The sequence below is a fragment of the Bos mutus genome, chromosome 1 (assembly GCF_027580195.1).
Source record: "Bos mutus isolate GX-2022 chromosome 1, NWIPB_WYAK_1.1, whole genome shotgun sequence".
NCBI lineage: Eukaryota > Metazoa > Chordata > Mammalia > Artiodactyla > Bovidae > Bos > Bos mutus.
This window is the reverse complement of record NC_091617.1, coordinates 65535511-65556887: the sequence shown is the minus strand read 5'-3', so window position 1 is coordinate 65556887 and position 21377 is coordinate 65535511. Positions and strand designations below refer to the sequence as shown.

The window sequence follows — 21377 nt, the reverse complement described above, 5'->3', positions numbered from 1 at the left end:
AACAAAACAGATTTCATCCTGCCCTCATGGAGCTTAAGATTTACTGTACTCACATTAATTTTTATCTCTACAGCAGCAGCAACTGCAAAGCCCAGGCATGCTAGAATCATACCAACAGCCATTTTCCTAAGCGATCTGAAGAGGAAACAGAGAGGCAGTCATACCTAAACTGCAGACTCTAAAGAATAAAATCTAAACTTCCTAAGCTTACTTAATTTGTTCTCAATTACTTTCAAAGTATTTCCTAGTACTCCCCTTCATATATCCTCCTTTCTACCTTTACTTGAGTCACACTGAACTGTTCTTTGTAACACGCCAATTTTTCCCTCTTTGTTTATGATTGTTTTTCTATCCACTATGTCATAATTACAAAAATAATAGTAATATAACCAGATTCATGGAACATTTACCATATACCTGTCACTGTATATTATTACCTTCTTTTCCTCTTCTTCAGAAGACTTTCTTGACCCTAGCCAGTCTCTTCCATCTCTGCATTTCCCTGGCACTTTGCTTCCATTCTTAGAGCACTTAACATAATTCATCATTTCCAATAATTAACCTTGCATATTTTCTAGCTCCTTTACTAAAAAGTAAATTCGTAAGGAGCAAGATTTGTGCTTCTACATTTCTGTAGCACTTGGTACTGAACTCAATAAACTGCTCAATGAATGAGTAAATGACAAAAGGTCATTTGAATATGGTAATGGCTATCAAAAGGAAATTGCTACTAAATCAGAAAATATAGAAGACTTAAGATCCTCCTCTGTCAAACTTTCCAAAGAATAACACTTCTATTTAGAATGGGGGAAAGCAGTAATTAGGGATAATTCTGTCCTCTTCTGAGGTCCCTCATTTGTTTCATAGGGACAGTAGGAGATTTAAGGGGATTAGTTTTCATCAAAGGCTTCAGACTTCTTTGAAGAGGCAACTTTCAAGAACAAAGCAACAAGTTGGTTTTGGAGCCTAATCTCGTATATTTTTGACTTTTCATAAAGTATAGCCCTAATTCTTCAACATCATGTATGTAAGTCTGCAGTAATGGATTGGACTCTCTGTGAGAAGTATTAATTAGATCTAATTCCTGTTCTCCAGTATTGTGATTGTACTTAGTCACTCAGTCACGTCTGACTCCTTGCAACCCCATGGACTATAGCCCGCCATGGGATTTTTCAGGCAAGAACTACTGGAGTGAGTTGCCATTTCCTTCTCCAGGGGATCTTCTTGACCCAGGAATCGAACCCACAGCTCCTGTATCTCCTGCATGCAGGCAGACTCTTTACCTGCTGAGCCATCAGGGAAGCCCTGTTCTCTGGCATTAATAGGCATTTAATTTATCATGGATAAACAGAGGCAGAAAAGTGATAAAACAAATCATCACAGAAACGATAGTGACACGTTATCAAACTGGACAAATATTGAGTCAGGCTGGAGCAACAAAGGGATGGTGAGCACTTACGTGAAGTTAATGCCACACTTGGAGACCAGACGATAAATGACAAGGTCAAACAGTGGGATGAAAATAACAATCAAAGAGGGACTTAGCACCTGTAATGCCATGGTAAAAAGATTAGTTCCAAGTGTTTTTCTATGATGAGTGTGAGCATGTGCTCTCATTCACATGTGTGCACACTCTCTCACATTCAAACACACTTTCATCAATGATGTACAGAATGACTCCACATCTTTCAGTCCCTTTACACCCAAGACTCTATTTCCCCTGCATAGCACATTAGCTTCCAAATATCCCAAGGAACCAGTTTCACTCTAAACCTACTTCTATCAATTGATTGGGAGCTCTTCCCTCCCATTTCATTTATCTCCCCCAGTTCCACAGCTAAGAGGAAAATGTCATAGTCAGGAGAAAGGAAGGAAAGAAAGAAGAATTGAGATTGTTGAAGAAGCAGTTAAAAATAACCAGGAGTCACCAAGAAGCAGAGACTCTGAATTTGTTGCTTACACAACTAAGTTGTACACTTTATTTGACAATATTGCCATGATACTTGACATGGAAATAAATCCAGTGTCTACACTTTCCTTGTGAGCTCAAAACTCAGTCTCCCTGGAGTTGAGTGGGAGCTACTTACTAACAGAGAATGTAGAAGAGAAGTGTAGGGCTTAAGAATATTTTCATCCCTATGTTTAGCCCTCCTCAGCATACAAGGAAAAAAACATCAAATTATGGTTGGTAATCCTCCTACTACATGTTGAGTTATAGATGAGGGAAGAAATAAGTACCTGGGAATATAGAGAAGTCTCTTACCTGTATCTGGTCAGGCTGAAGCACAAAAAAACCCTGAAACATGATAACAAATCACATTAAGATAATGGCCTAAAGACAAACAAAGTCTAATCAACAAAATCAACAATATTGATAATTAGCAGGTGAGAAGCATAACATAATATCCATCAGGTCTTTTGTTCAGGACCACTATTATCCTCGTAAGGGTGTGTGGGGGAACAGGCTAGAGATGGCTTTAGGCTATGGCTTCTGAAGGCAGATGGGCATAAGGGAGAATCTTATTTTCTGTGAGCTATGCTTTCTTTAACTTGAAAGAGACTAGAGTTAGTGTGTTTTTATTAATCCCATTAACTGCAGTCATAGGCGGTAATAATGTGAAGGACAAAAAGGTATGATGGTTAGGTGACGTCTCTCATTGATACAGTGTTTCTAAAGTTGTTCTCCAGAGGGTCAAAAAAAAAAGACAACCAGGTAAGTCCTGGACAGTCAGAGGAGGGGAAAAGGTGAAATTATATTAGGGAAGCTTCAAACAGGCCGGCTGATAAAACCCTGGCGTTATTCCTCTCCACCCTCTTCATAACTGAGATGGCAGGAGAACAGACAATAATCTAGACAGTGGGAACGAATGAGGGAAGAGTTTGTCAGTGTATGGAAATTAGAAAAATTTTTAATTATGTTTAAAATTTTCCCACTATTTCTGTATCTATGTACTAAATATCCACCTCTGGATCCTCTGTTGTGAGCCCTGCCTGAGGTGGGTCAATTGTGTTGTGTTCCTATTGCTCAGTCGCTAAGTTGTGTCCAACTCTGCCACCTAGTGGACAGCAGCACGCCAGGCTCCTCTGATCTCTGTCTCCCAGAGTTTGCTCAAATTCTTGTCTATTGGGTTGGTGATGCTATCTAACCATTTCATCCTCTGCCCCATTCTCTTCTTCTTTTGCGTTCAGACTTTCCCAGCACCAGGGTCTTTTCCAAGAAGTTGGTTCTTTGTACCAAATGGGCAAAGTATTGGAGCTTCAGCTTCAGCAACAGTCCTTCCAATGAATATTCAGGGTTGATTTCCTTTAAGAACTGATTGATTTGATCTCCTTGCAACCCAAGGGCCTCTCAAGAATCTCCAGCACCGCAATTTGAAAGCATCAATTCTTTGTCACTCAGCCTTCTTTATTGTCCAACTAGTTGTGTTGTAGCAGCAATCAAACCTGCTGTGCCCTGGTCAGGCTTAGATAAAATATCCATGGCCAGGCTTTATCACTTCATTTGCTATCCTCTCAATGCTTCCTGTATACACTGAAACCTTTCCATCCTTACATTTCTGATTTCTAAAGATAAGATTCTGTCTTTTATTTCCAGACTCTCTTTACTTTGTCTACTCACTCAGTATCTTCATGCTAAAGTCATCTCTTTTATAATTTTATGTCAGTTTTCAGGCAAAAACATAAAGAAATTTTTCCTTAGTGTGGATTAAAAAGAAAATGATAGACTTTGGAAAAAAAATGTCTTCTACTCACCAAATTCCCATTCATCCTGGTGGCTTGCAAGGTCCATCGTGAGCCCTACAGCAAACAGATGCTATTAGAGGAAATCCCTTTCCTTTGAAAGAGAAGGGGCTGGAAGAGGTAGTTTTCAAAAGAACTATTCTTACCTGCTGATCCAAAAGCGCCCAGAACATGGGCAATGGGATATAAAGGAACAGTACCCTGGTCAGTGCCTTCACATCCATAATGAGCTGCTTCTGCAAAGAGGAGGAAGAAGGAATAGGCTGAATTGGCAGTTAAGAATTTCTTGCTTAGTAGAAATGGCCCAGAACAGTAAGAGAAGAGGTCAAATACAGTAGGAGAGAATCAGTTTGGTTATTAAGAAAAACTTTATGGAGGCATCAGATGTTTCTGCAGTTCAACTTACTGGGTATTTCTCAGCTGCCCAGTCCAGCCAGTGCTCTCGCTTGGGATTGTCCCCAGAATGGTTCTTGAAACGGCTGGAAATGGCAAACTAGGGCAGAGCATAGATATCAGAAGAGAGGAAAAAGCAAACAAAAAACCCATCCCCTGCCTTTTCCACTTCACTTTATCTTCCCTTAGACACACATACTCTTGAGTGACTTAATCTAACCTTTTGATTTCATCACACATTGAATTTCAGAATATTTGAAATATAATTTCAACATATATAACTACATTTCAGAAAACTTTTGCCAGTTTTTAAAAATGATTATATTATTTTTAGCTTAAAGGTTAAATAGAGGCATCGAGTGATGTTTGATCAATCCCACTTTCTAAAAGTCACAGAAGCAGCGCAGAGGTCATTGAGAAAAGTGTATAGCCATGTTTAAAGGCCTATAGGCTCAGAACAGCATTTCTTTTCTTGTGATTGAAAAAGGCAGGCAAACAAGTCATGAACTTACCCAGATACATTTGACCACTTGATTCAGTATGTTTCCTTCAGGAGGTGATTTTCTGTATAGTTTACTTCCCATTGCAAACACAACTGCAGTAGATGAACAAAGTTCTTAGCTTCTCATTTAGCACATTTAGTTGTCAACACTAAGGACACACTGCTGAAATGTAGGAATGATTGACACATCTCATAAAGGGTGGAAACTGACTGATGCTCCCTGACTTTGGAGTCATAAAAACTATGGGAGCAAGGGAAAAATAAAATGATCAATGTGTAGACTTTCCTGTAATCACAGAAATGAAAGTCACCTCTGAATTTATACTATTCTTCTCCACCTCTACATCTGATACACTACCAGCTTTCACCAACCCTCTCTTTTGAGTGTGTTTCCTGCCTGTCCCTTCTCTGCATCACCAGCAGTATGACTCATTTTGAACCTCACAACTTCTACCCCGAATTTTCAAAATGGCCACCAACTAGTTTTTCAATCCCTGTTTGCTTCTCCTCCTTCTAATCTACTGCCAAATTAAAATGTTGTTTCCAAGACCTATCTAATAAGCCCAAACTCCTGATATGGAAGGCCTTCCCAAATTCATTATTATCCTGATGGATATTATTATCATTAACAATCTCTTGAAGGTTTATTATTATATGTAAAGTGTTAAGCATTTTACATAATAGTACTGATTTAACCTGACAAAGCTTTTACACATGAAAAAAATCAAGGATTAAAGAAGTCAAGCAATTTCTACAAAATTTTACAACTGTGAAGTGCCAGAAACTGCATTTTTTACCTTAGGCCTGTTGCCTCAAAAATTTATACTCTTAACCAACATAAAGCATGTCAGTCATTCATTCTTGCATCATATACTTTGCTGGACATTTTGTTGTTTAGTCAGTCAGTCTGACTCATTTGTGACTCCACGGACTGTAGCCCACCAGGCTCCTCTGTCCAAGATTTCTCAGGCAAGAATACCGGAGTGGGTTGCCACTTCCTCCTCCATGGGATCTTTTCAACCCAGGGATCCAACCTATATCTCCTACATTATAGGTGGATTCTTTACCAGTGAGCCACTGGATAAGCCCTTTGCTGGATACTACAGAGAATGAAGATATAAAAGACGTGACCCTGTCTGCAATGGAGCTCCTCTCAACTTCCCACTTCCTGCTTTTCCCTCATCACTCACCATTTGGTACTCTGTCCTCTAACTACTGTTCGTCATTCCTACTAATAATTCTGTTTTATTTCTGCTCTTGAACTCATTCTCTTTCCTTTAACCCTCATCTTTAATCACATCTCCAAAGCTATCTATAGATGAATTTAATTTTCTTAATTTCTCCTTTATTTTCCAAATTGCCAAAATAAGAAATTACTTTTACAATTATAAAAAAATAATTTTGTTCATGTTTGTCAATTTTAAGTAAAATCTGTGGGAAACCTCCACCATGGTACCATCTCCAATGTACTTTCCTCCTGAATGGATTTCCCAGCTCCAGCAAGATGCCTCTCTAGCAGCTACTCTATCAAAGATGCCTTCCTCAGTGACCAGTAGCAATTTCCAATGTCCTTACATCTAGAAGGCCTGAATCACTTTACTTTTCTCTATCTCAGCTTTTAAATTTCTCCAGTCATCTCAGTCAGATTCACTCTACCACTTTTACTTTATTCATCCTCTCAGTTTCACCAAACTTCCCCAAATAGTATGCTTTACCTACCACAGTCTTCTTATTGTTGATAGAAAAAATAGTTCCGAGAAAGAATTCTAATCCTGTGAGACATGTCTGCGATAAAGAGGCATCTAGACAAGTGGAAGTTTATGGACAGGAAGTAGACTGCTCTTGAAACTAAGAATGATCCTAAAAAGGGGCTGAAATTCTCAGGAATTCTGGTCTAAAAAGTGACAATGAGTGATAAAAAGAGACCTTGACAGGGTTACCCTTAAAGTTCAAGACCGCTTAACTACAGAAGGTAAATAGGGACCTTGAGTTTCTTTACCATCTCCTCCCATGAGCGGACACTGTTGCCTCTTACTTCACAAACAAAATGGAAGGCTTCAAATGTAAACTCCTCAGCTTCTTGCCACCACATCTATGAGTTTCTGTAAGCACATCTATTCCTTCCTCTCAGTTAGGTGAAGGCGATGTTCCTCCTCCTGTGTAAAGGTAGTTGTGCCATATGTGCTTTCATACTGCTTACACTGTCTCATCTTACATCTTCAACATCTTTCTTCACTGGAGTGTTTCTAATAATATTCAAGCATTCTCAACATCCTCTCCTGACTTCATGTCACTTACAGTTATAAATACTTACCATCTTCCCTTTCATCCCTCTATTCACTTCCCAATCTGCTTTAATTAGTCTTGAATCTCCACCAATCTACCATAACTGATATCATCAAATCAGTGATCTTTGTGTCCCTATATTTAAAAGACATTAAAGCTGGGAAAGCATTATCTTGCTTTCCCAGTCAGTAACATTTGTTACTCTGAATGATTCCCTTCTTGAAATCTTGTTATCCAAGGCAAAACTACTATCATTTTGGCCATTTATTTTTCAGTATTATTTATGGGTTTTTCCTCTTTGCTTATCTTTTTTTTTTTATTAACCCTTTACCTAGTTCAAACACAAAATTCCCCTCAACACATTTTTGTTGTAAAGGAAATACAACAACTTATAAGTAAAGGCTGACTTGTATAAAGGTATGCTTAATACTGAATAATCTCATTTAATATGAATAATATAAACATATCAAAGACTTGACAATCCATATACTGGAGAAAATAATCAATATTAAATTTTCACTACATTAAGACTCATTCGCATACAATTTGAAACATTATTCCAAAGATTTATGTCAGAGGTTGTCCCCTAGACATTTGATTCTGGCATTATTGAAATCACAGTGGTTCTTAACAGTTTTTTCCCTACCTGGACAGTCCTTCCCCAACTTTTCTTTAGTGAATCTTTATTTGAATAGTTACTCATACCTTTGCTGTACCTCCTTTTAGATATGTTTATTTCTGCATTTATCAAGTGAAGAAAATTTAATTGTTCACTTTTCTGTATCTTTACCAGGACAACAAAATTTCTTGTGAAACAATTACTATGACCTGTTTATAGTGCCTAGCTCATTTGCTTATCTTTTAAATACCTGGGTTCCCCAGGGTTCTATCCTTACTGTCTCAGTTCAGTTCAGTTCAGTTGCTCAGTCGTGTCCGACTCTTTGCGACCCCATGAATCACAGCACGCCAGGCCTCCCTGTCCATCACCAACTCCTGGAGTTCACTCATACTCACATCCATTGAGTCAGTGATGCCATCCAGCCATCTCATCCTCTGTCGTCCCCTTCTCCCCCTGCCCCCAATCCTTCCCAGCATCAGAGTCTTTTCCATAGAGTCAACTCTTCACATGAGGTGGCCAAAGTACTGGAGTTTCAGCTTTAGCATCATTCCTTCCAAAGAAATCCCAGGGCTGATCTCCTTCAGAATGGCCTGGTTGGATCTCCTTGCAGTCCAAGGGACTCTCAAGAGTCTTCTCCAACACCACAGTTCAAAAGCATCAATTCTTCGGCACTCAGCTTTCTTCACAGTCCAACTCTCACATCCATACATGACCACTGGAAAAACCATAGCCTTGACTAGACGGACCTTTGTTGGCAAAGTAATGTCTCTGCTTTTGAATATGCTATCTAGGTTGGTCATAACTTTTCTTCCAAGGAGTAAGCGTCTTTTAATTTCATGGCTGCAGTCACCATCTGCAGTGATTTTGGAGCCCAGAAAAATAAAGTCTGACACTGTTTCCACTGTTTCCCCATCTATTTCCCATGAAATGATGGGACCGGATGCCATGATCTTCGTTATCTGAATGTTGAGCTTTAAGCCAACTTTTTCACTCTCCACTTTCACTTTCATCAAGAGGCTTTTTAGCTCCTCTTCACTTTCTGTCATAAGGGTGGTGTTATCTGCATATCTGAGGTTATCGATATTTGTCCTGGCAAACTTGATTCCAGCTTGTGCTTCTTCCAGCCCAGCGTTTCTCATGATTTACTCTGCATAGAAGTTAAATAAGCAGAGTGACAATATACAGCCTTGACGTACTCCTTTTCCTATTTGGAACCAGTCTGTTGTTCCCTGTCTAGTTCTAACTGTTGCTTCCTGATCTGCATACAGATTTCTCAAGAGGCATGTCAGATGTCTGGTATTCCCATCTCTTTCAGAATTTTCAGTTTATTGTGATCCACACAGTCAAAGGCTTTGGCATAGTCAACAAAGCAGAAATAAATGTTTTTCTGGAACTCTCTAGCTTTTTCCATGATCCAGCGGATGTTGGCAATTTGATCTCTGGTTCCTCTGCCTTTTCTAAAACCAGCATGAACATCTGGAAGTTCATGGTTCATGTATGGCTGAAGCCTGGCTTGGAGAATTTTGAGCATTACTTTACTAGCGTGTGAGATGACTGCAGTTGTATGGTAGTTTGAGGATTCTTTGGCATTGCCTTTCTTTGGGATTGGAATGAAAACTGACCTTTTCCAGTCCTGTGGCCACTGCTGAGTTTTCCAAATTTGCTGGCACATTGAATGCAGCACTTTCACAGTATCATCTTTTAGGATTTGAAATAGCTCAACTGGAATTCCATCACCTCCACTAGCTTTGTTCATAGTGATGCTTTCTAAGGCCCACTTGACTTCACATTCCAGGATGTCTGGCTCTAGGTCAGTGATCACACCATCGTGATTATATGGGTCATGAAGATCTTTTTTTGTACAGTTTTTCTATGTATTCTTGCCACCTCTTCTTAATATCTTCTGCTTCTGTTAGGTCCATACCATTTCTGTCCTTTATCGAGCCCAGCTTTGCATGAAATGTTCTTTTGGTATCTCTAATTTTCTTGAAGAGATCTCTAGTCTTTCCCAGCCTATTGTTTTCCCCTATTTGTTTGCACTGATCACTGAGGAAGGCTTTCTTATCTCTCCTTGCTATTCTTTGGAACTCTGTATTAAAATGGGTATATCTTTCTTTTTCTTCTTTGTTTTTTGCTTCGCTTCTTTTCACAGCTATTTGTAAGGCCTCCCCAGACAACCATTTTGCTTTTTTGCATTTTTTTTCCCTTGGGGATAGTCTTGCTCCCTGTCTCCTGTACAATGTCACAAACCTCCGTCCATAGTTCTTCAGGCACTCTGTCTATCAGATCTAGTTCCTTAAGTATTTCTCACTTCTACTGTATAATTGTTAGGGATTTGATTTAGGTCATACCTGAATGGTTTAGTGGTTTTCCCTACTTTCCTCCATTTAAGTCTGAATTTGGCAATAAGGAGTTCGTGATCTGAAACATAGTCAGCTCCTGGTCTTGTTTTTGCTGACTGTATAGAGTTTCTCCATCTTTGTCTGCAAAGAATATAATCAATCTGATTTCAGTGTTGACCATCTGGTGATGCCCAGATTAATTGTGATTAATTGCTGTTAATTCTTTAGGTCTTATCTTCCATTTCATTTCTTTAGGCCAAGCTTTTCTGAGCCTCAAAGCCTTAAATATCCCTCCTATTTATTCCTATAGCTTCCTCTGTATTTCCCCAGTTGTGACAGTGATCATACTATACTGAAAATTCCTGTTTACATGTCTGTTTCCCTTCTCCTGCTAGACCGCATATATTCTTTGAAAGCATGAATGCTGTAGCTATCTAATTCACCAACGTGATGCCGATAACTAGAACAAAATCTAACACATAAAGGCTCATTAAATAAATGTTTGTTGAATGAATTAATGAGTGAAAAAATCTAATGAATAAATTATAGTGAAATGTCAGAGAACTGAATTATTAGTACCCAGAAAACTGAAGTAGTTGACTAACAATGACAGCTAATACCTGTTTGAGTGAGTGAAGTCGCTCAGTCATGTCTAACTCTTTGTGACCCCATGGACTATAGCCTGCCAGGCTCCTCCCTCCATGGCAAGAATACTGGAGTCGTTTGCCATTTCCTTCTCCAGGGGTTCTTCCTCACCCAGGGACTGAACCCAGGTCTCCTGCATTGCAGGCAGACTCCTTACCATCTGAGCCAACAAGTACTTGTTTAATATTTCATAATTTATAGAACATTTCCATTATAATATTTCTTTTGATCTTCATAATTACTCTGACATGTAAATAATATTATTGTGCAATGATTCAAAGAAAAGGGCATAGTACTAATCAGAGGAAAACTAATCAGAGGAAGATAATTTGGCTTTGAATAGAGAAGCAAACAGAGACTGTATTATCACAGGGCTCCTAGAATAATGCATAAATTTCTTGGAATTGAAATTTCAATCTGAGTAATACTATTAGCCCCATCCCTTGGTTGAAAATAATCAGATGGAACATTGAGCTTTTGGGCTCTTTATCCTCTAATGAGCTTTTTATGTGTTTGGACTGGATATCCTCCAGGGGGGATGTCACCCAAAGGCTCAGTGTGAGAACAAGTCTCCAGGTCAATAATTAGAAACAATCATGTCCAAGTTTTCCCTTAGACTGTGTAAACTAAGCAACACACACATTCCTCTTCCTCTTCCATTGCTGGGTTCTTGGTGGTAAAGAGAATAAATGCCATTTGATCTATGTAGCATCAGTTTCCCCCTATTTATACAAGTCCTATTTATTTATTTGTTTTTAATTTGAGTATAGTTGCTTTACAGCGTTGTGTTAGTTTCTGCTGTACAACAATGTGATGCAGCTAAATGAATACATATATCCCCTCCTTCATGAGCCTCCCTCTCACCACTCCCACCCATTTAGGTCATCCCAGAGGGCTGAGTTGTGCTGCCTACGCTATATAGCAGCTTCCCACTAGCTATCTATTTTACACACGGTAGTGTCTATACATATGTCAATACTACTCTCTGAATTTGTCCCACTCTCTCCTTCCTCCTCTGTGTCCACAAGTCCATTTTCTATGTCTGTGTCTCTATTCCTGCCCTGCAAAGAGGTTCATCAGTACCATTTTTTCCCTATATTCCATATATATGTTATATATATGCATTAATATACAACATTTACTTTTCTCTTTCTGACTTACTACATGCTTTATGACACACTCTAGGTTCATCCACATCACTACAAATAATTCAGTTTTGTTCCTTTTTATGGCTGAGTAATATTCCATTGTATATATGTATCTTATCTTCTTTATCCATTCATCTGTCAATGACATTTAGGTTGTTTCATGTCCAGGCTATTGTAAATAGTTCTGGAATGAACACTGGGGTACATGTGTGTTTTTGAATTGTGGTTTTCTCAGGGTATGTGCCTAGTAGTGGGATTGCTGTGTCCTATGGTAGTTTTAGTTTCTCAAGGAAACTCCATACTGTTTCCCTCATGGCTGTATCAGTTTCTATTCCCACCAACAGTGTGAAAGGGTTCCCTTTTTTCACACCCCCTCAAGCATTTATTGTTTATAGATTTTTTGTTGATGGCCATTTTGATAGGTTTCCCCTACTTATCCAACTACTCTTATTCTCTTTGCTCAAAGGAAACTTCTTGGGAGCATTGCAGAGCAGGGCAGAAACAGCTAAATCCAGAAACTTTAAAAGGCCCAAAGAATTTAAAACACCTTCTAATTACTAGATAAATAGTTATCAGATAAAATAAGCTGGTTTGAGTGGAAGGATTATTTTCTTTGCTTCACGATATACTGCAGTATAGATGAGTACGTCTCAACCATGCCTACAATTAGAATCACCTAAATACTTAAAAATTTACAGATACCAAGGCCGTATCCTACAGAGATCCTCCTTTAATTGGTCCTACATGGGGCATCCAAGGATCAGTCTTTTTAAAAGATCTCTAGGAAACTTAGTTATGTAACCTTCAGTATTTTTTTTTTTTTTGAGATTTCTGACTTTATTCAGTTAATTTATCTACAATGTCTAGGTGAAACCCCTAAAATGACATTTACCTAATAATGGCCATCATCAAAAATTCTAATAGGTTAGTGTGAGTACTGAATGCAAAAGTTTGTGAAAAGTGCTTACATCATGCTTTCCATGTGGAAGGCATCAGTGGTTATTAGTTTCCTTCACTGTACTTACCAAGAGCTATCAGCATAAGCAGTCCTGGAACTCCAAAAGCCAGTGCATAGCAGTCCTTCCCAAAACACTGCACATCTCCTACAGGAAAAAATAAAGCCAAATTATTCCTGAATCTTAAGTCTTTGATATTCTATTCCATAAGCTCAGGTTTTTGAGGTCATAGACATAGCCATCCTCTTTCCTCCCATCACCTAATCTGTAATCCTTCTTTTAGGGTAGACAATTCAAGATTAAAAGAAATACACTCAGATTTTCAAGCCCTTATAAAAGAGGATGGACAGTAAGAAGCCTTGAACAGATTTCTGGCTGGCCAGAATAAAACTTATACAGAGGTCCTCAGAAAAGATCCCAACCTCTCAGCATGGGTGTGACAAATGTAGAAATCAAGCTCCCTGCATTGATAGAGAGGTAGAAGACTGAGAAGTATCTAGTCCGTTCCTCTGCCTGAAAAAATAAATAAAAAGGACAAATCATCAGTTCAATGTGCCTACTCAGTCCCTCCCCACCTCATGTTCAGACTAAGTGAGAGGTACATACACTGATTCAGATATTGCCTCCATGGTTTGTGACTATCATATTAGATATTTTAATTAGATATCTTGCTGACCCCAGACAAATATTTCTCTATCTTTCAAACACTAGTATAAGCAAGCATCTTTAATATTTTTTATCACTTTATCTTGGCAAAAATGGTTATCTTTTATGAAAGTGAGTGCAAGCGTTAGTAGCTCAGTTGTGTCTGACACTTTGCGACTCCATGGACTACATATAGCCCACCAGGCTTCTCTCTCCATGGAATTCTCCAGGCAAGAATACTGGAGTGGATTGCCATTTCCTTCTCTAGGGGATCTTCCCAACCCAGAGATCAAACCTGGATCTCCTGCATTCCAGGCAGATTCTTTGCCATCTGAGCCACCAGGGAAGTCCTATCTTGTATACTACATCTATGCTTTGTGTTAAGTAAGTAAGTAAGTAAAGTCGCTCAGTCGGGTCTGACTCTTCGTAATCCCATGGACTGTAGCCCACCAGGCTCCTCCGTTCATGGGATTCTCCAGGCAACAATACTGGAGTGGGTTGCCATTTCCTTCTCCAGGGGATCTTCCCGACCCTGGAATCGAACCCAGGTCTCCCACATTGCAGGCAGACGCTTTAACCTCTGAGCCACCAGGGATGAATTGTGTTATATATGTATTTTTGCATTAAATGTCTGTTTCTTTCAGTAGGTTGAGAGTTCTAAGAGGCCAGAAATTGTATCTTACTATTTTCTGTAATCTCAACTATCATTACTATTATAGCACCTGATTTATATTACAGACTCAGTTCAGTTCAGTCACTCAATTGTGTCTGACTCTTTGTGACCCCATGGACTGCAGCACATCAAGCCTCCCTGTCCAACACGAACTCCCACAGTTACAGACTCAGTAAATATTTTTTAATGGAATTAAGTGAATGAATAACTGAGATAAAAATTAAATAGATTTTGTGGAATGTGTGGTAGGAATAGGACTAGAACATGATTCTAGTAAACTGTTGATCAAACAGGATAATTTTCCTAATGCTTCCCTAATGCTTATGGGAAGTCTGCCAGAGAGTAGAAAAGGAAGTCTGTGGGCTTGAAAGTGACTGGTGGAAACTTGAATGTGGGTTTGTCATATTTCTGGAATATCTTTGTGGAGAGCTTACAAAATTAAGTAACTTTCAAATAAAGTTGTTGACACTTTATTTATTATGCACATCTGTGCTTCATTCTGACTTCCCATATCTTTTTCTGACACATTAGCACAATCTCCATTTTCTATATATGGTGTATTATGCTTCCTCTTCTGGTCCCCACTTAAATCTGTTCTACTCACCCATGTGTATAGTTCATTATGCATAGAATTCCACTTGCCAGAGGCTGGTTATTTCTCCAGGTTAGCAAGCAGTTATATTCTATGGACCCTTGGGCAGATGAAGAATATAAAATAACTCAAATGTTCTGATGGGTTAGAGGAAAGAAGGAGGACAAATCACAGAGAAAGAACAGAAAAACAGATACATGATAAATAGCTATAGAAGAGGAAATAATACATAAACAGAATCAAAAAGGAAAACTGAGAGGTAAAAAGAAGTTAGAAATGTTGTCTGATCCAAGAATAGACTACTTCCCTTTCCTGGTTGTCACTGCTTCCTTAACAGACCCATTTTTACATTTATTCATACTGATTTTTCCCCACTGACAATGGAAAGTATTTAGGAAAAGAAGAAATGATTATCCAGACATGTTCATCTAGAGAAACTCATTCTGTTTTATCCCAAATGGTCATTTTCCCCTTTCATAGAATCCTGAAGCTAGAGATGCTCAAATCATCTCCACACTACTCACCATCTCCCATTCCCAAAGTGATGACCATGTATTTTCTAAAATACCTCAAGTGAGAGCAAACTCACTACTTTTAACTATTTGAAGTTTTTCTTTCCATCAAGCAAACAGCTGATTTTCTATAGCTTTCTTTTATTGATCTTTGGATTAATTACTGACATCCTTCCAATATCTATAGACAGTTGTAATATTCTCTTTAATCTTCTCTTATCCAGGCTAAATATCTCCTTTTCCCTCAACCTTTCCTCATAAGATACACCTTTTAGTCCACTTGCCACCTTGGTCACTTTCCTTTGAAATGTTTCCGTTTTTCTCTCTATTAATGACCAGTACCCAGCACTGAACACAACTCTTCAGATATGATCTGATAGTGAATTACTTCATTCTTGGCAAATGGCTACCTGTCATTTAATGCCTGCTCTACTTTTTTTTTTTTTTTTGCTCTACTTTTTTTAAAACATACAAATGACAGGACTCTTACATGTTTTTCTTCAAACTGGTCTCCACCAAAAGCTGCCACGCAGGGTTTGATACCTCCTGTTCCCAAAGCTATTAGACTCAGGCCGACCATTGACAGGACTCTGAAATGGAAAGGTGAGAGTACTAATCATACTGATACTAAATACAACTGTAGAAATGGAATATAGAGCTATAAGAGAAAAAATATGTGTACAAGGGCACGACCTCCCTCACATTTCTATACTAGGAGAGACTAGGGAGCATTTACAACCTTCATAATCCTTGAGTTTCTGCCAGAAAGTATCATTACATGGGAAGATTTTGTCTCTGATACTTTCATTTATGTCATGTGTGCAACATATAGAAGCAGATACTCAAAGAACTCCAGAGTTAAGGCACTGGTTCTCAGTTTCATTATAGTCAAAGGACACTTCCATAAAAGTCCTTGTGAACTTTTATCCCACATATCCTTAGTAACTACAAAATAAAATTTTAAGTTAGTCATAACTAATAGGAGATATGTCAGTGATTTCTGATGGGACAACAATAATAAGGTATCTAACATCCTAAATCTCAAACAAAATTCTTAACTCATTGGAAAATACATATATAAACATATGATAAACAAGAATATATATTATCTGCTTCTTGGACAAGACTAATTCTCTCTACTAACTGAACCAACAGAAATCAGAACCTATCAAGAGTTTGGCATCATAAGCATCAATAGCTTAATAAAGAGGAACAGAGCAACTGGAATACATGGACTACACAGAAACAGAAATAACCTGAGCTTTGAATGTGAATTCTACACTATATTATAAGGAAATATCACAGGCATATTTTTTTGACTGTCTCAAAGAACAAAGTGTGGATGGGTGAATAGGTGAGGGAATATAGAGGACATGAAGGTTTTTGTGTCTTCAAGCATATGAATAGTTTTCATGGAAAGGATACTAACTGGGCATCCTACAAGTCCCCAAATATTTAATAAAAACAAATGAGCTCAGATAACACAGGAAGGAGTTCAACTGATCAATTTTTTTTCTTAATCAATTTGGTAATAAAACAGTATGTTAGAAATAAAGGGACATCTCTGGTAAGAAGATAAACATCTGTAATGAATGCATGAGACATTTATCTGTCCAGTGGAGAAAAAGTGGTTCAGTTTTTATTCCATGATTTTACTCACATGTGTAAATTTTGTCCCCCCAGTATTGGTAAGGCACTCATAGACTTGATCACATGGCCAAGCACATACACCAAGGAGAGATAGATGATTGTCCTGTTGAAAGAGTTAAATCAATCAGTCTACAAACAGAATTCAGATATTTGAGTAATATAGACTCAGAATTTATACTGTTCTCAGTGCCAGAATAAATGAAGCAGGAGGAGGAAGAGTTGGAGGAGAAAAGAATTATCTGAGAAATGCAAACAGATTTTCCCTCAGAGATTTTTAATATTAATTACTAAGTTCAAGGCTACAAGAAATCATGCAATAAAGATACTTTTTATCTTTATTCAACCTAACATTTTCCCAAACTTATTTAACTATGAGAGCTTTATATTCCTACATACCATTCACCAGATCCTATGCAATCAATTTTCAACAAAATGGACTTTGAGAAATGCTAATTTAGACAATTCCAGAGATGACAACTCCACAGAAAATATCTGAGTGATGGATACCTGAGATCCATCTCTGGTCCAAGAGGATGATGTTATAGGGGACAAGTATAACATTATCCCTAAACATCTCTTGGTACTATTTTCAGAGACTTAAAATATATTGAAATGAATAGACCGTTAGTCTAACTCATGAAAATATTTATTGTATTCTTAAGAAAGAAACTATAGAAAGAAGTCAGAAAAGAGAAAGAGATGGTAAAAGAGCTGCAAAGAGGGACTTATAAGAAGATACTAAAAAGGTTGAAATGACTCAATCTGGAGGAGAGATGGATAGTATATCAAATTACTATTAATACATTGAATTTTACATTTTGTGGTCAACTATCTCTGTCACCTGAGATCAGAACAAGAATTGGTCTTAAACTTCAGAATGGTAGGTTAAAATTAGATACAAGAAAAAACCCCTCCTGATGGAAAAGGGGATAAAAATATTGGAAACATTGGTTATGAAGAGACAAAACCTTTCTGTATTGTCAGTCTGACAGAGATTCTTATTTGTCATGGATGACACAAGTATATTCTTGCTTGGAAGCAAGAGGCTAGAAGTGATAGTCTCTGCGCAATTATTTGATGAAACTTCTTGGAACATGACATCCTATTGTCCTTACTTGAATTTTCCCAACCATGAGTCAGCAATGACTGCTCCCAAGATGGGAGTGAAATAACAGAGGCTGCTGAAGGCGTGGTACACAGACATGGATGTGTCTTCACTCCAGTGCAGGTAATACAGGAAATACAGGGTCAGCACAGCTAAGCAAAAAAAAAAAAAAAAGAGAGAGAGAGCCAAAACAAAATAGATACATTAAAATATTTATGGAGGAAAAGAACATTTGATAAGATCTTTGAAGGTGATCTTGACCTTTAACAGTCCAATCTGTGAAGCAACTGAGGAGTGACTGTTGGGCAGTAGAAGGGCCCTTGGGAGTTGTGGTTGTAAAAGGGGCTGTGCTTAGTCTACAAACACAATACTGCCTTCAGTCTTTGTGCATATATCACCATTTAGGTCAATCTGAAAGATAAAATGGGGCTTCTAATATCCCTTCCTTCTCCTTCCCCCCAAAATTGGACATGACTTAGTGACTAAACCACCACTCTCTTTCCCAGCAACAGTGTAATCCATAGACCTGAAGGACAGAAATAAAGAATGGAATGCCCTTGATGAGAGTTTTTCCACTTATATTCTCATAGGCTGTATTCTGGTTTCCAATACTCCTTTCTGGTTTTGGTCTTTATGAGTTAGTAGGTGAAATCCCATCAGGCATTTGTGGGGACATCTTCACCAAAGGAAAGGACAAACTGGATGAAGGCAGAAAGAATAGACATGGGAAATAAGTGCATATAAGATAGGTTGTTACAAACATAGGGTGAGAGTGTGTGGAGAAAAGTAGGACTTGGGGACACAAAATTACCTTTCATGCCATAATAGGAAAAGCGCTCACAGAATTCGTTCACCACAATGAAGACAATACTCAGTGGATAGTTGGAGCCACAGATTTTCTAGGAAACAAAAAGACACTGGTTCAAGCATGAACAATATTTCCCCGCTTAGACCATTATACTGTTTCACAACAGAAAAAACCATTTAAGTCACCATGATAGGTCATGCAAAGCAATGGTCCCTACTCTTCATGAAATAGCCAGTATCATACTAAAAGTGCTTGCATTGCTGATCCAGTAGTCAGAGAAACCATTCTGAATACTCCTCTGTCCATCATTCATTTAATATGGAACTGCTCAGGCATTTCTTGATACTAGACACCAGGACTTGTTCATCTTTCCACAAGCACTAAATGGAAACCCTGGGGCACTGGGCAAGAGAATAATCATCCTTATTTCTAGGAATATAACAAAGAGTTGGCCTCTAGAGCATGTGATATCCAGGAAGTTACACTCAGATGTTAGTACCCTGCTTAGCTCCACTGTATAGATTAATCTTTCCGTCTCCACTTGCGCATTCATTGTGCTGGGAAGAATCTTAGCAATATGAAGACTTCCTGCCAGGCACAGAACCCAGTACATATTCCTAAAGGTAAGATGATTGGTTCCCTTGCCCTTGGGCAGAGAATTCCTAAATCATGTCAAATCAAATGTCCATTCTTTCTATGAAATAGAGATTCTGTAACATTTTCACACTAATCCTTTTGGGCATTAAAAGTGAAGTCGCTCAGTCGTGTCTGACTCTTTGCGACCCCATGGACTGTAGCCTACCAGGCTCCTCTGTCCATGGGATTTTCCAGGCAAGAGTGCTGGAGTGGATTGCCATTTCCTTCTCCAGGGGATCTTCCCGACCCAGGGATCGAACCTGGGTCTCCCACATTGTAGACAGACACTTTACCGTCTGAGCCACCAAAAGGACTATGCTATTCAATGCACTGTATCAGTCAGAATAAAAGGAATACCATGTTTTATTTCAAATCCCTACCCATTATGATAGTCCAACCAATATGAGAGATGGAGGTATGTGTCCTTGGTTCAACTGAATCTTGTCATGAGATTTTCTTTTAGTTGCTTTTTCAAATACACAAGATGTATGTATCTATATATATGTATAAGTAATGTATAAGATGTATATGTACATACATCTTTGTAAGCAGCCTTAAATTCTTTGGGACCAGAAGATATATGACTAACTAAATGAATGATAAATTAATAAATTAATGTACTCATTCTTTTATCCATATGGATATATAAACAGCCCTCCAAAATATGAATATATATTAATATATAATAAAAAGTTGCTTGAAAGACATAATGAATAGTCTTTTTATTTTTCCAGTTCACAGCTTAAGAATAATGCAAGCTGAAGTTTACTTAACACGCTTCTACTAGCTATGTAACACTGTCACTAGCGGTACTCAGATACTGATCCAGTCATTGTCACTACACCTGCCTTTCTATTTTAGTTTTATTATTCAAAAAAACTACCATATCTAGGATACTGCTTAATACTACTTCTTTGCTTGTAGTGAGAACTCAGTAATACTTGCTGTAGGCTCTCTTCTTATAGGATTTTGATATGCGGATTAAATCCCAAGTGTATAAAGTAAAACATTATTGTTACTTCCTTGCTTCTCTGTCCTTTTGCCTATTGTAAACTGGAACACAGTAAGAGAGGCCAGATCTATTCTTAAACTTCTCTTGGTATCCAGCATAGACTCTGTGTATAGGGGAAATTAAGGGCTGAGTTTTGGAGTTTTTTTTGGTAAAGAAAGAACAATCATGTACAGTTCTCTAGAAAGAGTACTTGCCAAGTTTTCATGGATATGCAAATTGTTTTTTCTTAGAAACTCAGAATATACAATGAAACAACAGCCAAGTCCTGGATACCCACTGAAGAACTCTGACCACCTCCTGCTGCCGCTTCCTCTCCTAAGTTAAAGAAACTCCTGTTTAGATCTGGTTTACAGGTTCAGTCTAACTCCAAGAGAGAAAAGTTTTTAATATCTAATACAGCTCAACCTGACGCTGCAGGGACCAAGGAGGAGAACCAACAGACTACATCTGTTCCTGTCAGAGGCAGAGATGAATCCCAGGACTCACAGGAGATAGTTTCTTTGGAAAGTTGGAGGATTGAGGTGGTACCTCTTCAGTAGAGACAGGTAAAAAAAGAGTGTCCTTGGATTCATTTTTCTGGAAGGGATTCATGGTTGGCTCCTCACTCTCTCTCTTCAAGCATTTGGCTTTGGTAGGCAGTTGGGACAGCTGCCAGCTACTGTGAAAAAGGAGGACTAGGCTTAACCCTGTGTCCAGTGAGTGTCCCGCTTCAGAAGCTGCCTGCAAAGCAAAAAGCTGTAGAAGAAAGGATTGGGTCTCAAAGGCTAATTTAAAAGAATTTTTACATAAAAGGTAGAGGTCAGGAAAGTGAGACTAACAAATCATGGAATGAGACAATATAATGCTGGAGAATTGCAAATAAGGGAAAATAGTTAAGAATACAATGCCTGAAGCATAGCCTGGAGCATAGATTTCTAAAATCGATTTCAGGGTGATAAGAGCTGCCATTTACTGCACAGCTACTGTGGGTTTTTCCAGTAGTCATGTATGGATGTGAGATTTGGACTATAAAGAAAGCTGAGCGCCAAAGAATTGATGTTTTTAAACTGTGGTGTTGGAGAAGACTCTTGAGAGTCCCTTGGACAGCAAGGAGATCCAACCAGTCCATTTCT

At 38.3% G+C, this 21377-nt stretch overlaps 1 protein-coding gene across 1 annotated transcript in view; it reads right to left on the bottom strand.

Moving 5' to 3' along the window:
• Window positions 1-20874, bottom strand: part of LOC102277582 (solute carrier family 15 member 2-like) — a 34491-nt gene extending 13617 nt beyond the window's left edge. Inside the window, 14 exon segments of the mRNA XM_070374796.1 lie at window positions 54-135; window positions 1460-1548; window positions 2264-2296; window positions 3754-3798; window positions 3888-3977; window positions 4148-4234; window positions 4647-4729; window positions 12702-12779; window positions 13055-13145; window positions 15545-15644; window positions 16715-16807; window positions 17820-17961; window positions 18621-18708; window positions 20752-20874. Of these exon segments, the coding sequence (XP_070230897.1) occupies window positions 54-135; window positions 1460-1548; window positions 2264-2296; window positions 3754-3798; window positions 3888-3977; window positions 4148-4234; window positions 4647-4729; window positions 12702-12779; window positions 13055-13145; window positions 15545-15644; window positions 16715-16807; window positions 17820-17961; window positions 18621-18708; window positions 20752-20856 (1206 nt within the window). The 5' untranslated portion in view covers window positions 20857-20874.
• Between the last annotated feature and the right edge of the window lie 503 nt (window positions 20875-21377).